The sequence below is a fragment of the Helianthus annuus genome, chromosome 8 (assembly GCF_002127325.2).
Source record: "Helianthus annuus cultivar XRQ/B chromosome 8, HanXRQr2.0-SUNRISE, whole genome shotgun sequence".
Taxonomy (NCBI): domain Eukaryota; kingdom Viridiplantae; phylum Streptophyta; class Magnoliopsida; order Asterales; family Asteraceae; genus Helianthus; species Helianthus annuus.
The window spans coordinates 62,017,768-62,035,427 of NC_035440.2; the positions used below are offsets into that span (position 1 = coordinate 62,017,768).

The following is a 17,660-nucleotide window of genomic DNA, read 5'->3' on the forward strand; positions in this document are numbered from 1 at the left end:
ACACAAGTTGAAGAATTCAAGGCTGAAGTCGACATCTTCCAAACAAACACTAACGAGTCGCTGGAACAAGTAGGTGGCGATCTCGGCGAGTTAAGAGAAGACATCAAACTTGCTATGCAGGTCATGCAAGCAGAATTAAAAGAGATGTTTATGAAGGAACTGGGGTAAGTACAAAGCAATATAGAGAGCAAGTTTGCTGAAAAATTCAATGAGTTGCAAATGGAGCTAAACATTTGCAAACAAGCACTAGCAAACCGAGGCGACAACATCATTTCTTCAAAGTCTGAAGTCCCAAAGCCATCTCTGTTTGTAGGAAAACGGGAGGCACGAGCCGTTGACGACTTCATTTGGGAAGTTGAGCAAGACTTTGAAGCCATAGACATCGTTGACGATGGCAAGAAAATCAAGACGGTGACCTTATACCTAAAGGAAACCGCGGCTCTATGGTGGCGACAAAAGCACATGGAGATCGAAAAAGGTATGTGCACCATCAACACTTGGGCTGATTTTGTAAAAGAAATTAAGAAGCAATTTTATCCGGAAAATGCCGAACACGATGCAAAGATTCGGCTATGAAACCTTAGGCAAAGGGGTAGCATCAAAGATTATATCAATGAATTTACTACCCTTGTGCTTGAGATTCCGGACTTGTCGCCCAAGGATGCTCTCATATACTTTGTTGATGGCTTGCAACAATGGGCCAAAACCGAACTTGAACGACGAAATGTTCAAGACTTATCATCGGTAATCTTTGTTGCTGAAAACTTGCACGACCGTAATGAAAATCGTTTGACAAGATCAGCAACTACAGAGACTGGCGATGCAAAAGGTGGGGGAGCAAAACCCACCAACCAAAATCAATACCGGAAGAATGATGACCGGGCATTAACATTATATAACAAAGGAAAAGCCGTAAACAAAGGTTGCTTCCTTTGCGATGGACCTCATGATGCACGAGACTGCCCAAAGAAAACCAGACTAACGGCCCTTATAAGGACCGGCGATGATGAACCTGAGGAAACCGAAGAGGTTCGCCTAGGTGCAATGCAACTTCAAGTTTTAAATGCTATGACCGAAATGGAAAGAAAACCATTGGCGATGGCAAATCAAGCTAACCCGACAACAGTCGTGGGCAATCCGAAGGGTAAAGGTCTTCGCTTTGTCAATCTAGAAATCAAAGGAGAAACCTTAGAAGCATTGGTCGATACCGGTGCTAGCCACAACTTTATGTCAACAAACGAGGCGAGAAGACTCGGCTTAAGAATCATAACTCAAGAAGGCTGGATTGAAGCCGCTAACGGAGATCCCATACCGATCGAGGGTGTCGCTTGGGGCGTAAAAACCAAAATCGGGACATGGGCAGGCAAGTTACACTTCTCGATTGTTCCAATCGAAGACTACGATATTGTGCTCGGGGTGGACTTCTTTCGAGAACAAAAGGCCATGCCAGCACCATTCATGAACACACTCTACATCATCAAAGGCGATAAAGTGCACACTGCACCCTTGAAGTCTAAGAACCGAGGCAAAATATTATCAGCAATACAACTCATGAAAACACGTGAGGGATTCGGGCATCGCAACGAGGACGTTGCGAATTTAGGTGGGGGAGGATGTTACGCCCCGCATAAATTCAGCTCAAAATTTCAATCTTCTAGAAGTTTCCGGGGCCATCTAGTCGCGTTTAGAGCTGCCCGGAAGGTTCCGGAACAACCCGTATTATTCCAGAAACATGGAGACACTAAGAAGCACAAAATATCAGCCAAGAAGGGCCTAGAATCCGCTAGAAAGGGCTGGTTACATCATCCATAAAAATCTGCCATGGAAGGATCTAGATTTCAACAAATATCATGATATTTAGTAGGAAATATCTTAGATATTTAAGCAAGATATTTTGTAAGGAGTGTTCTAGATATAGAACACTCTAGAAGGTGATCTATGTAGTATAAATAGAGATCATGGGGGCTCATTTGAAGCATCCCCAAATACTTGTAAACATCTAGCACACTTGTAATCTCTCTTTGTTAATACAAAGCTTTTATCTTGTATACTTGTGTTCAAGTATTACAAGCAACCCACTTGCGATCCAACGTTCCCTTTAGCAACTTTCATAATCAAAACCCAACGACACCAAGTCGGCAAGGCTTACTTACACCGTGATCTAAGGCCGCACGCGAGTTGAAAGACTAACTCCGTGACATTAAACACAGACACTTCCAGACATACTCTATATTCAAAATAACCTGCACTCTATTAGAAAAACGGTGGACCTTATCAAAGAGGACGCTTTCTTTTGGATTTCCAACCGAGCTAGACTGAAGACTCCCTCGTGGGAGAATTGGATTCTTTTTAATGTAACCGATCTTTTGTATGCTTTTTCGGTTTGTTTTTCTGTTTTTCGGTTGTAGTTTTTCCAGTCTCTTACCGGCTCTTTATATATATAAAGTTTTGTTTGCCGTTCAAAAAAAACATGCACTCTAAGAATCAATAACATATCATCGAGTATGTCGTAACAACAAACTAAAAAAAATTGACCCCAGTTGTACAAACCGAGAACAATTAGCCATCAATACAATACTTGAAAATATCAGGCACCACATTATATAGGAATCATGAGCAGCAACATAATATTACCCATGTAATAACACAAGTAATTCAGCATAGTTAATACCAGCCAAACATTTGGGATCAATTGATACTTCCATCGAATTCTGACACCCGTATGATAGCCTTATTTATGCAATCCATAACCCCCCTATTTTCACCCGTTCAACCAAGCATCAAATTCTTGTTATATGATTTTTTGGCACAAATGATGAACCTAACTAAAGAATATAGTGCTCTTATTTATATATGGTATCAAGCCTGAGACTGCCCCAAACTCTTCCAAGTATTGTTTAATAACACTAGCAAAAGAGCAATCAACATTGCAAAAGACCAATAAGTCATCAGCAAAACATAAGTGAGTTATCTTCATCTGATGATACATCCTATGGTATTTAAATTCACCATTCACATTAATGTTCTTCATCATCCATAACAATTGTAAATAGGTGTGGTGACATTCAATCCCCATGCCTTAAACCCCTAATTAAGGGCAGTGGTGGATCTAGAAAACTTTCATAGGGGTAACGTCGAGGTAACGAAATCGAAAAAACGCTAAAAAAAATGTCAAATTTTTCCAAAATTTACACTACCGCCAACAGTGGCGGAACCAGAACGATTTAGTTAGGGGGTCATCATAAGCTTATATTCTATAGCGGTTCAAATTAGGGGGTCCATCTATAAGTTTGTTATTTAAAAACTCAAAATTTATAAATAAAAGTTCAAAAAGTTCTGATGATCGGAGGGTCAACGGACCCTCTTGACCCCCCTCTGGTTCCGCCCCTGACCGCCAAGGGGTAGTGGAGGCTACCCCTTCTTATTTGGTACATCCGCCCCTGCCTAAGGGCACACAAAGTCATTTTGAGGAGGCAAGTGAAGCCCGACCCCGTCTGAGAATACCGCCCCGGAACCGGTATAAAAAATACCCCGGTGAATGAGGAGCCCTCCCCGATCGACAGGGAAAGTTGGGGATTAAGTTTCTTTTTCATTTTTCACGTGTGTATTTATTGTGTGTGTGTGTTTTTTTTTTTTTGCTTTTGTAAGCAAGGAAGACGAAGAAGGAAGAAAAGTTGCAGGGTTTTTGTTTTTGTTTCTTTTTTGGTTAATCGAACCTTAAAATTAAAACTGAAATAGGTTTTCAAAATATACAAACAAGAAACATCAGTCATAAATAACCATGTGCAGAATAACATCTAAATCAAAGATTAACGCATGTAATAACCACTCAAAACAAAAAATTCTCTTGATAATTTCATAACCCTTTCATCAAAACAAACTAGCTTTACATCAAATTATCAAAATCAAGTTTCATGAACCTAACCCAACAAACCAAACCAAACCCCCTCTAGTCTAGGCGCTAGTAAACTTGGTAACAGCCTTAGTACCCTCAGAAACAGCATGTTTCGCCAGTTCCCCAGGAAGCACAAGTCTCACAGCAGTCTGAATCTCCCTCGACGACAACGTATTCTTCTTGTTGTACCTTGCAAGCTTCGACGCTTCCTGAGCAAGCTTCTCGAAAATATCATTGATGAAGGAGTTCATGATCCCCATTGCCTTGCTCGAGATCCCAATATCCGGATGAACCTGCTTCAAAACCTTGAAGATGTAGATCTTGTACGTCTCTACCGACTTCTTGTGCTTCTTCTTCTTTTTGTCGGTTGCTGATGCGGACGACTCCTTTGGAAGCTTTTTCTCAGCCTTGGGCTTCTTCTCTGCGGGTGCTTTCTCAGCCACTGGCTTCTTTCCGGCTGCGGCCTTTGGCGCCATTGCTATTAGTCAAAGTGAAAATGGTTGTGAACTGTGAAGGTGTAAATAAACGGAAAGACGATTGCTGTTGGAGTAACTTTGTGGAATTTGTATATATAGGTTGTTGAGGATTGATTTGATTGGTTGGATATCTAACCACGCGGATTATGATCTGTCACCGTTCGTTTTTTCAAAAGCATCCCAGCGGTTGGTTACAGTGAAGTTTTTTTTTTTTTTTTTAATTCTACAAAACTGAAATTAGGGGTGTGCAGAATTCGTTTCGAATTCGAAAAATTCGAAATTCGTTTAAATTCGATTCGATTATCAAGAATTCGTTTCGATTATAAGAATTCGAATTCGATTCAAGTAAATCGAATACGAATTTATAATTTCAAATTCGATTCGAAATTCGAATAAAAATTATACACTTTTATTTATTATTTTTATATATAATATATATAACTTTTATTAGGCTATACTATAAATTATTATCAATTTTTTTTCCATTACCAAACCCACTACATGGCCCGTAACTAATTTGGAACTTTTGGTACTTTATTTGGAACTTTTGGTACTTTATTTGGAACTTTTTAATGTGATATCGTGCTTTATGGGTGCTTTAAAATTTATGTTTTATTTTGAATGTTTTTACATGTTTTTAAAGAATCTGAATTAAATCGAATTTATTCGAATTCGATTCGAATTCGAATTTTTAATCGAATACGAATCGAATACGAATTGAGTTTTTTATTCGAATACGAATTCGAATCGAATTCGGTAGGTTTTAATCGAATTCGAATCGAATACGAATTCAAGGAAAAATAAAAATTATTCGAACAATTCGATTCGAATAATTCGAAAATTCGATATTCGATTCGATGAACACCCCTAACTGAAATTCAAAACCAAATATCTAACTTTATCTTAAAAAAAGGATATGGTGAGGATAGTCCCAAAGACATCATCCGTTACGTAGGCGTCAACTAAGTAAAAGCGAAGGATCATCCTCTTAGAGACTATCTAAGGGTGTGGTGAATGGTCCTCCCCTATTTTTTTTATTATTATTTTTTTATTTAATTAATTAATTAAAACAAAGTAAATAAAAATAAAAAACTTACATTTAAATAAAAACCTAAAGTTACATTTAAATAAAACCTAAAAAAAAACAACACACCTAAAAAAACCTAAAGTTACATTTAAATAAAAACTAAAAAAACACACTTAAAATTAATCTAAAGTTACATTTAAAAAAAAAAAAAAAACTACACTCTCACACTCCATTTTTTCCTAATTTTTTCCTTCATCATTTGTAAGATGTGACGGTCTTCTTCGGGATATTCACTAAGGTCGGTGGTCATTATTTTTTATTCCTCCAACTGCTGCGCTTCTTCTTGCCTCATTTTCTTCTCCTCGGCTTGTCGTTTCTTCACCTTTACCTTCTCGGTTTGCGTCTCAGTAAAGGTTTGGTTGAATGCTTTCAACTCGGCTATAATACCTTCCGGCTTCGAACCACCGCCACTTCCTGATGCGGCTTGTTTCCTTTTTTCAACCGCTATCTTTTTACTTTTGTCCCTTCCTGGGGGACGTTCTTCCTCTCCAATCGGCTCCTCGTCATACTCAGGCTCGTCATTGATATTTATTTAGCAACGACCGGTTGAGCCTCCAACGCTATAACTTCCTGACTCGGAAGTTTTAGACCGTTTGGTTGCTCGTTTCGCGCTTGCAACCTCATTTGGAGTTGCCTTCCATTTTGGATGATCCTTTACAATTTGCCAAGCACGGACACGTGGGAAAGAAGTTTTATTTTCATTTTCGTATAAACGCAACGCTTCATTGAAAACATTTTCGTTGTTCCACCCACTCGGTTTGTTGGCGAGCGTTGTGTTATAAAACCCACAAAAGCGTTGGATCAACGTATTCATCTTGCGCCACTTGGAGCCGATATAATCAACGGTTTTGTACTCGCCTTGTTCCATAATCGCGTGGAATATATCAAGGGTTTCTTGCCAAAACCCATCGCTTGCTTGATTGTTACCTACAAGTTAGTAACAATAATAATATTTTGTTAGAAAAAATATAGTGTACAGATAAACGTTAGTAACAATAATAATATTTTCTAACAAAATATAATCTACAAATAATATTTAATAACAATAATAATATAATGTACAAAAAAATTAATTTTTACCGATTATAGGAGACGTTGACGAGCCAATATATGCCTTCGCCAACGCCTCTCCTCAATTTTTGACCATGGCCTTTGTTGTTATTTGGCGGCTGCGTCTTCTTTTTTTACCCTTTCCCTTTGTATTTTTCTTTTTTGAAGGTTCAGCTTGCGTTTCTGGCACAACCTCTACGTCATCATCTTCTTCCTCGATTTGTGTTAGACGTGCTTGTGGCGGTGGTTGATATGGCATATTTATCGGGTTTTACATTAGCTGCTGCATTTGATATGGCATTTGGTTAAACGGAATGTTGGGTTGTCGCATTTGCATTTGGTTGAACATAATGTTAGGTTGTTGCACAGGGTATTGGTTTCGTTGGTTGAAAGCGTTGGGCATTTGTTGGTAACCCACAAAAGAGTTTTCCATCACGGGTGTGTAGCCGGGTGACGAAAACGGGAGTAAACTTGAGTTGGGATTATTTGGGTTGTAGGGATCCATAATTTTTTTAAGGATAGGAGAGAATTTTTTATAAAAATGGGGTGAAAAGTGGAATTTTTTGGTAAAAAATGGGGTGAAAGGTTAAATATATTAGTACGGGTGATTTTTTTTATATAAAAGAAGGATGTTACCGTTAGGGGGGCCCACTTTTTCAAACCATTCGCTCCGTCTCCAACGTCTCGGAGAGGACGATGGCGCCGCGACGGGCCCCAGGGGGGCGGTGTGGGACGACCCACGACGAGGGGGGCGAGCCGGAGACGAGGCCCATACCCTTTGGTCTTAGGGTGAACGGGGTGGGTGCGGGGAAGGTTCCTTATGCCCTTTCACCGTGCGACAACACCATCCACCGTCGTCGCCACCACCATCGACCACCATCGCCGCCACCCGCCACCACCGACCACCGCCACCCGCCCACCGACCACCGCCACCCCGACCACTACCGCCATCCACTGCGACCACCTCCCGCTACCGGCAACAACCACCACCCACCGTCGTCGTCGCCACCACCGTCGCTACCACCTGCCACCACCGAGCACTACCTGACCACTGCCACCATCCTTCGCGGCCACCACCCGCTACCGTTGACCACCTCCACCCACCGTCGTTGCCACCACCATCGACCACCATCGCCGCCACCTGCCACAACAGAAACCCGACCATCGCCGCCGCCACCGCTAACAACTGTCACCCACCGACCACCGCCACCCACCACCACTACCACTACCATCGACCACCGCCACCTATCGCTGCCACCGCTACTAGCCGCCATCGATCACCACCACCACCCTTCGCCGATTTAATTCATTCCTTTTTTTTTTCTTACCTACCAAACAACACAAGGTAATGATTTATTCCTTTCCTGCATGGTAACCAAACAAGACTATGGAATGTAATGATCCATTTCATTCATTTGTACATTCCATTACCTCGTCTATTCCGTTCCCTCATCTATTCTATTACGTCATACCAAACAGACCCTAAATCATTGGATGGGTGGAGAGCTTATCTCACCTCAAAAGGTGACCACCCCTCTCACCCTTATGGAAAAAAATATATAATAGTTACTGACTATACTAATTATTCCAGTTACTTTTTTTCGAAAGGTGTGAATTGTTCGTGAATGTCGGGAAGTCTAGCTATCGTTATCTTAACCCGGTCCGCGCTAGAGAACCCCCTCGTACAATAGATTCCCAATTTAAACCCCTCAATAAGAAACCCCTATCACCCATACTCGAACTTGAGACCTTGAGGGGAAAACTCACACGGGCCAACCATATGTCGAACTTAAATACTCGTGGCCACCACTAGAGCACTAGTGATGGTTACTAACTATACTAAGGGAGGTGGGGGCGCTACGTGATGGTCCATGGTGGTTGGGTGACAACGTGTGGAACACCGCTGCCACTCATGGTGACCACACGTGGTGGTGACAGCGCGTGCTAGTGACCATGCCTGAATGTTTCAAATGTTACCGTTGGAGAGGGGTGACCGTTGGGGGGGGGGGTTTCAAAATAAAAAAAAAAACAATTTTAAACACTATATATATACCATCCACACAAATACATATTTCACCCACACAAATACATAATTTTGCACCACTTTCTTGCATAAAAATGGAATTTCCAACCGATTCGTTTCCGCTAGACACCGATAGCTCTTCGTCTCCCGACGATGACACGCTTGATTTTTTCAAGAAAGCGTATAATGAACTTGAAGGTTTGAGCCGCTCAAAGAAGAAAATGGTGGATCGTGATCGTATACATGCCAACGAAGTGTTAATGAAGGATTATTTTGTGGAGAATCAGGTCTACAATGCCGAAACATTTAAGAATCGGTTTCGTTTACCAAATGATTTATTTTTAAAGATTGTAGCAGACATCGAATCAAGCGAAGAATGGTTTCAAGAAAGTTGCGACGGGAAAGGCAAACGAAGTTTCACGCCGATACAAAAATGCACATCTGTCATTCGCCAACTAGCGACAGGTAACCCTCCCGATCAATTTGATGAATACTTAGCTATGTTGGCAAGAACTTCACGTGAATGTTTGCAATTCTTTTGTAAAGCGATCATTAAATTGTATGGCAATGAGTTTCTACGTAAACCGACGAGACACGACATCGCACGTATTTACGTCGCGCATGAGGCTAAATGGCATTTTCTAGGGATGCTCGGTAGCATCGATTGTACACATATCGAATGGAGAAATTGTCCAAGAGAGTTGCGAGGGGAGTATGTTAGGAGTGACGGCAAAAGAGCGACCATCATACTTGAAGCGGTGACGTCGAATGATTTATGGTTTTGGCATTCATATTTTGGTGTTCCTAGTTCAAATAACAACATCAATGCTTTGTACACATCGTCGTTGTTTCAAAGCGTAACAGATGGTACCGCACCCTTCTGTCCATTTTTTGTTAACGGAAGATATTACAGACAAGGCTATGTTCTTGTGGATGGTATCTACCCATCATGGTCTGTTTTGTGAAAGCTCTTTCATTTCCTATTGAGGTTAAAGAAAAGATGTTCAAGAAGTTGCAAGAATCGGCAATAAAAGATGTTGAGAAAGCTTTTGGTGTTTTAAAGGGTAGATGAGACATACTAAACCGACCGGTTCGTGCAAAGAATAAAAAACAATCTATAACATAGTATATGCATATATCATATTGCACAATATGTTAATAAAGGAAGATGGACGTGTAATATCTCTAGATTGGGTGCCGGATCCTCCTACACAAGTTCCCGTTCCCGAAAATGTCCAACTAGACTTGCACAATGAAGAAATTCACTTTCGGTTGCGATATGATTTAATTGAACTTGTAGGTTCTTTAGGTTTGGAATTTCCGGATTCGGATGAGAAGTAGATTTTCTTTGTGTATCTTTTTATTTTTATATGTTTTTTTAAGTTGTAACCTAAAACATGTCTAGAAATAATGTTTTTTATTTAAATGAAATTATTATTGTTAATTTATTATTTAAAAAAATCCATAACTAGTGATAGGCACCCCCACTAAAATTCATTTGTAGTGATGGAACCAAGTTCGATGACGTGGCGAAACATGATTGGGTGTGGTGAGTGATGGAAAGTAGAGAACCCCTAACTATACTAAGTATTACAAGAATGATTTGTCACGTTTGTTTTATTTTCATTTAATTATTATTAAATATTAATTATGACTAGGGTTGTTCACGAGCCGAGCCGAACTGAGCAGACCTTTGCTCGTGCTTGGCTCGTTTACAAACCGAACAGAGCAGGGCGGCTCATTTAAAACCGAGCCTCAAATCAAGCGAGTATTTTTCGAGTAGAAATAAAATGTTTTGAACTAAGAAACCCCAAGATGGGTTGACCTGAGTGTCCAAGTCGATTGTGCCAAAACGGAGATTCTTGAGTTGAAGCATAGCAAGCGGTGGCGGAAGCGTTGAAAGTGAGCAGGTAAAGATCACTTGTACTGTCGTAACGACTCAGGATTGTGTCATCCTTGAAATCCTTCACAAAGAATCCAAAAAGGTCACATTCAATGGAAGTATTATTATCAATATTAAACCGGCGAGATAAGGTTTTTAATGATCCTGGGGTTAAACAAAACAGATTTTAAGTGTAATGGTCAAGATGGTGTGGGTATAAACGAAGATCTTGAACCCATAACTTGAATTTTATTACCATTTCCCACAAATATTGAGGCTATAGGTGAATAATTAGAGAAAGTGGTAAATTTATTTTTATCATATGTTATGTGAGAACTCGCACCTGTGTCAAAATGCCATTGACCATTCCCATATGTGACCATTGAGAGTGTCTACATCGTGTTCATGACACTGGTCGGGTCCATTAGATCCGTCTTAGCTAAGTGGGCCTGGGCTGCACACTGTTAGATGAGGCTGTAGAGTGATTACTGTGATTAGGCCACGAGTTGGACATTGAATCCCACTACTGAGCCCAAGGCTGGGTTGGAAAAGGGCAAGTGTCACACCCTCAAATTCCACATGCGGAGTACTATCGCGAGGCATGTGACTAACCAGGATCAAGCCACCAATCATATTAAACAATTATATTAGTAAAATAGTTTCACCAAACCAATACGATTAGTGACAATAAAAGTTTAAATCAAAAACTTTTAAGTTCAAACAACATTAAATTGTATGGCAATGAGTTTCTACGTATACTGACGAGACACGACATCACACGTATTTACGTCGCGCATAAGCCTAGATGGCATTTTCCAGGGATGCTCGGTAGCATCGATTGTACACATATCGAATGGAGAAAGTGTCCAAAAGAGTTGCGAGGGGCGTATGTTAGGAGTGACGTTAAAAGACCGACCATCATACTTGAAGCGGTGAGGTCGAATGATTTATTGTTTTGGCATTCATATTTTGGTGTTCCTAGTTCAAATAACGACATTAGTGCTTTGTACACATCACCGTTGTTTCAAAGTGTAACAGATGGTACCGCACCCTTCTGTCCATTTTTTTATAACGGAAGATATTATAGATGAAGCTATGTTCTTGTGGATGATATATACCCATCACGGTCTGTTTTGTGAAAGCTCTTTCATTTCCTGTCGAGGTTAAAGAAAAGATGTTCAAGAAGTTGCAAGAACCGGCAATAAAAGATGTTGAGAGAGCTTTTTGTGTTTTAAAGGGTAGATGGGACATACTTAACCAACCGGTTCGTGTAATGAATAAAAAGACAATCCATAACATAGTATATGCATATATCATATTGCACAATATGTTAATAAAAGAAGATGGGCGTGCAATATCTCTAGATTGGGTGCCGGATCCTCCTACACAAGTTCCCGTTCCCGAAAATGTCCAACAAGACTTGCGCAATGAAGAAATTCACTTTTGATAGGTCTGTAACGATCCGATTTCAGTCTCAGTTCGATATAAAACATGAGACGGGGTGAATTCGAGCCATGAATAAAGATAAACAATAGAAAGATAGATAAACATAAGGATTGAAAGAAAGATATTTTCATTGAACGTGAATAGAAAAACTACAAGATTATCATCCACCACGGGTAAGCTCCCCCGGGGTGGTGGCTCACAAATGCACACGCTCCAAGTGAGGTGTAGTAATCTATATATAGTCCCTGAGCCTTGTCCTCCAAGCAAGCCACCTCTTGCTTGGAAAGCCTACTAAAAATGAAACACCAAGTAAAATAAAGCATAAACGTTCAGGCATTAACATCCAGTTCGATACTTTCATATACACAAAGGATGTCCAATGCTTAAACAAAATAAAGAAATAAAACAAGTTTTAAATCTTTGCAAGATGAAATACACAATCATAATGACTTTTTCAGTAAGTTGTGAAAGTTTACAAACTGACCGGTTTTTATGCTTTCCAGCATTCAACGATTACCGAGTAGGTACACAATCACGAAGGACAAAACTAAGTACTATGCTTTCAATCACGTTTCCCACTAGAACTTGGTTTTTCTATTTAAGTTTGTATCGTTATCGCAAAACTACAAGTCTAGCTGAGCCTACCGACACATCTTTAGTGAGATTGTTTAACCATTTTAAACATTACATATCTTTAGCATGCACTGATAGTCCACTGATGTACTATCATTTCCTCTTTTTGCACAAGTAATTTCATTTTCATTTTCTAATGTTTTTGACATTTTCTATTGTTTTTGGCGTTTTGAAATATTTTATCTATCTAAAATGATTTTGACCGGTTTTTATGCTTTCCAGCATTCAGCGATTACCGAGTAGGTACACAGTCACGAATGACAAACTAAGTACTATGCTTTCAATCACGTTTCCTACTAGAACTAGTCTTGGTCCCTCGGATGGGATCTTCTTGTACGAAAACGTAGTTGAATCGTAAGTGATTAATACGCGGAATTCATGTAATCACATAGCAGATGTACAAAGACAACATTCTACTCTGAATCACCGTCTGATATTCTATTGAATGATGTGAAAGTGTACAGGAACCAGAAAGAACTCAGACTTACAAAAGGTTGCTAGAAAGTGAAAGTGTTAAAAGGTTCTAAATAAGCTGATCGAACAGCTATTTATAGGCAAGGTCAGAATAAGTGAGTGCTGGCTGATCGGCTGGGCTAGCCGATCGGCTGACAATGGTAACCGATCGAACAGCCTACTCGATCGGCCGGGCTGTCCGATCGGCTGGGCTAGCCGATCGGCTGGCAGCTATAGCACTTAACAAAAACTTATCCGTATTCTGACCTGCTTTACATACAAACATACAAAACATATACACAACTATACAAAATATGACTACATGTTGACGGAAGCTACTGACGTTATTACACTAACAGATTCCCCCTCGGATGTAGCTGTAGTTCCTTCCAACATAGTCTTTATTTCCTCATGTTGCGTCTTCTTTCTTTCGCTTTTTGCCTTCTTTGTTCTGCTCTTTCTTCTAACATTCTTCTTCTTTTGTGTCTGCCCTCATTTATCCACCATTTACGATATTCTGGGTCGCCATCACGCTTTCTATCCCATTTCGGTATCTTGTTCTCTTCAGATTCGATTGGCGTCTGATCAGTAGGTGGCACAAACCCCATTCTTCTTTTTCCCAGCTCAGCAGCTCTTTTAGCTATCGCTTCAGATCTTTGACTTCGCTTGTAAACTTTTAAGAACTCATCAATTTCAAGATCTCTCCATTTCGTCTTCCAGTATCTTCCTGAATTGATTTTTTGGCGAAGCAAACATCTACTACTCCTTGATATTGCATAGCTATCTCTTTGTCTTTCTTGTCATAAACTATCTTGTTGACAAACAAGCAGTCTATGTCTTTCTTTGAACAGTTCACCAGCCACATAGGATCCAAGATACAAATACTTCGAGATTCTCCTGTGGACTTGTCATACAAAGAGATTACTGCCTCAGCTGTAGATGGATTGTATAGCCAAGCTTGAAATAGATCATGAAAGTCTTGTTCAATGGCTCTGAGAGGCATATTCTTCAAACACCTGGGAGGCTTTACATCCAAAGTAATATCTTTTTCTCCGTTCTCCAGGTAAGTAACAATTTGCTTTGGGAAATGTGGCTTCCAATCTTGATAATGATTTGCTGCTTGTTGTTTGATATAGTTCCACAATTTCTGATCATGCTCACGTACTTCTGGACCGAAATAATACTGTTTAATGTTCTTTGTTACCACCAATGTATCTACGTCCCACCAAGGTAAAGTAGCAATATCAGCTAAGAACTCAAAATATTGAACTCCCTGCTCCCGTCTGATAGCATAAACTTTAAGATCTTCTAAGTATCCCCAAGACAGGATGTCTCCCCAAGAAAGATCTTTGTTTTGTGTGAAAAATTGAAGCGCCCTGAGAGTTTTTCTTTCCTTCGGCATGTTCTAGAACCATTTCTTTCTTTCTTCTGCAGGAATCTCTCTTGGAACTGGTTCAGGAATATCTTCAGTAGAAATCTTTTCTACAATCTTTCTCCTGATCTCATCTTCATTTTTATCTTTAAACAGCTCTGCAAGCAACGGAAATGCCGCATCTTCCCCTTCATAGTGAAAATCATATCTATCTTCCTCCGAATCTGAAGCACTTTCAACAATTACATCGTCATAATGATCAGCTTCATGGGGGTATCTAGGCTCAAAATCTTTTGCAGGGGACTGGGGTATTTCATCTTCAATGTTGAACTTAAACTTTCCATCTTCTAACCCCAATTCCTCAAGCATTTCAGCCCTTGTTCTTGTAATCTCTACCTCTCCTTGTTGTTGAACATTTAAATAAAATATGGTAGGATTTGAGAGAAGTACCTGATCAACAGGTTGCTTTCCAGATGATGATGCTTCATTCTGATCTTCATCCTCCTGTTCATTGATTTCGTTGTTCATCAACTCATCCACCTTTTCTTGAACAGCTAAATCTCTGATTAATAATCCAGAAGCACCTTGATCATTGTCATCATCATCTTTATCATCTTTATCATCTTTATCATCTTTATCATCTTTATCAGACTTGTCATCAGATTTATCTTCATCTTCCTTATCTTCATCCTCCTCTTCTTCATCTCCAAACATTTCTATATCTGATTCTTCTTCCACAATTTCACCACGAGCTCTCTTTCCCTTCTCTTTTAGATCAAGGAATTTCAACAACTTTGCCACTTCTTTTGCATTGTATGGCACAGGGTAAGCATCACCAATCAGCACAAATTTGTCTGTCTTCCACTCAAGTAGCAGAACTTCCATGGCCTTCCTTTTTCTCTAAATAACTTCAACTCTCCGAAGAATATTTTCAACATTTAGAGACTCGATAGGTTCACCAACAATTAAGAATTCTGGTTCATGAGGCTCTTCAGCTTCAACCATCTCCTGATCATCTTCAACTTGTTCTTGAATTTCAACAACTTCAATCATTTCAACATCAGGTTGTGAAGAAGAACCACCAGCATCAAGTTGACTCGAAGATCCATCAACTACTTCAACCTCTTCAACTATCCCTTTATTCTTTTGGTTTGCTTCTTCAGCTGCACGACGTTCTCGCTCCATTCTTCTTTCATTTGCCTTTATTACATCAATTTCATCGAATGCAGCATGAATATTCATCTTTAGATGACTTTCAACTACAGCAACTAGCATCTGAAGTTGTTGGTCTTTCATTACTTTGTCAGCCTTCATAGCTTCCATTTCCAACTTCATAGCCTTCATCTCATTTGAAGAAGCTTCACTCATTTCACTGAGAAGCTGATTGAGCGACTGGTTCACATTCTTCAGTTCCTTTATCTTTGTATTCAAGGTTGATATCTCAAGTGTCAACAACTCAAACATTTTAGAACTATCATCGACATCATCCTTCATTTCGTTCATTCTTGCTTCTTTTTCTACCAGCGCTGCAACTATTTTATCATGTGCTATCATCAAATCTTCAACTTGTTTTCTCAGCATGTCACGTTCCACCTCAGCTTTGGCGTTTTCTTTCTCCAACTTGTTGACCCTTTGAATTAGCTCTTTGACAGCTTTATCATTGAACATATCGCTTTCTCCTGGAAGATCTTCTGAGAAAATACCAGTAGCAGGACCAATATTATCAAAATCAAAGTTGAAATCTTCTTCTTTCTGATGTGATAAACCAGGAATATCTTGTTGAGCAGATTTAGGACTGGCAGCTTTGAAGCCTGTGATCTCGACATAATCGTCATCACCTGTCTTCTCTTCTGTTTCAACAACTGGAACTTCTTTTGTTTTCGCCTCTGGTTCTTTTGGAATATCAACACTTGGAGACTTTTCTTTCTGCACATGTTGAACTTTCTTTCCTTCTTTATCCTTTTGTGACTCAGCTCCTGATTTCTTTGATCTGACATTTCTTGGAATTGTTCCAGCTGGAGCTGCTTTTCTCTTCTTTCTTTGCTTCTTTGACTTATCAGGATCATACGGAGAATCTTCTTCATCTGATCCCTTTTGTTTCTTTGAAGGTCTTTTCTTCAATTGAGCTTTTCCTCTACCCAGAGTTTCAGGAATCAATTCAGAATCAGATTGTGTGGCTTCAGAATCTCCATCACTTGAACTACTTTGAGCTTCTGTTTCTGGTTCAACTCTTGTAGCATTTTCAGCATGAGCACTTGTTCCTTGAGCTTGTTGTGCTGCAACCTCTTCGTTCTTTTTCAAATAACTTTCCAAAGTTTGCTTTAACAGCTCAGCTCCTTGTTCAATTACCACAGACGGCTCTAAAACTGTCTCATCAACTAGCCTCTACTGTGGCTCTCCAGAAGACCCTACAAGACAAACATAGACAACAAGATTAGTAACATTTAAACCATATGTGATCTAATTGTCTTAATGCTCCCCCTTTCACTATACCCTTTTCTCCATCTTTCGGAGTAACAACCGCATGGGATGACTTAGGTGTCCTTTTCCTTTTTCCATCTCTAACGAACCACCACCTAGTCTTTTTCTCAACCATCTCATTCATTTTTGAGTCTTCATTGTCTGAATCACTATTGTCATGCCTCCACTTATCGTTTTCAGGAGCAACATAATCTTTATCTTTTATTCTGCAAATCATCTGCTTGGTTTTCACATCCTTATCTTTTGTAATTCTTCCAATTGTGACCTTATTTACAATGCTCATCTCCATCACATCTTCACTGTCTTTCGGTTTCGGAAGATCTTTGATTTTGTCATTTAAATTCATCATGATGAATCTAGGATACATGATGTATTTGTCTCCTCCAGCTTGGCAATTTTCCTTCATATACTCAAAAATTACTTGAGAAATGTTGTACTTTCTGTTCAACACCAAGCTTGCTATGATGTTCATGATATAATCAGCAACCTCATCATAAGCACCTGATGCGTGTTAGTGTATATATGTTTTTAGATATATATTTAAGCCCTTTTTACACTTTTAGCCAAGTTTTAAATTTATAAAACACGATATTTACTAACACTAAACACACATATGGGCAAGTGCACCCATCGTGGACGTAGTATAGTGTTGGTAAGATACCGAGGTCGTCCAAGGACACAAGAGCTTTTAATACCGGTTTATCCTCAACGTCTAATCAAATCAAAAAGTTAGAAAAATGTTTTAAACTAAGAAAAATAAAAACTAACTAAATGCTGAAAAATAAAATAAAATAAAAACAGATAGACAAGATGAATCACTTGGATCCGACACGTGTATTAGTATAACCTTTGATTATTTTCG

The 17,660-nt window shown here is 39.5% G+C and overlaps 3 protein-coding genes across 3 annotated transcripts; all 3 read right to left on the minus strand.

The window, feature by feature from the left end:
- Window positions 1-3,822: 3,822 nt before the first annotated feature.
- Window positions 3,823-4,434, minus strand: LOC110936281 (histone H2B). Its single transcript, XM_022178629.2, has one exon. The coding sequence runs from the start codon at window positions 4,369-4,371 to the stop codon at window positions 3,955-3,957; it is 417 nt and encodes a 138-aa protein (XP_022034321.1). The 5' UTR covers window positions 4,372-4,434; the 3' UTR covers window positions 3,823-3,954.
- Window positions 4,435-5,714: 1,280 nt separating this feature from the next.
- On the minus strand, window positions 5,715-6,767 carry LOC110933303. The gene is made up of 3 exons (XM_022176532.1): window positions 6,647-6,767; window positions 6,093-6,385; window positions 5,715-5,972 (listed from the first exon to the last, which is right to left on the minus strand). The coding sequence occupies exons 1-3, from the start codon at window positions 6,765-6,767 to the stop codon at window positions 5,715-5,717; spliced, it is 672 nt and encodes a 223-aa protein (XP_022032224.1).
- Window positions 6,768-14,350: 7,583 nt separating this feature from the next.
- On the minus strand, window positions 14,351-15,202 carry LOC118480977 (FK506-binding protein 3-like). The gene is made up of 2 exons (XM_035976012.1): window positions 14,970-15,202; window positions 14,351-14,879 (listed from the first exon to the last, which is right to left on the minus strand). The coding sequence occupies exons 1-2, from the start codon at window positions 15,200-15,202 to the stop codon at window positions 14,351-14,353; spliced, it is 762 nt and encodes a 253-aa protein (XP_035831905.1).
- Window positions 15,203-17,660: the final 2,458 nt, after the last annotated feature.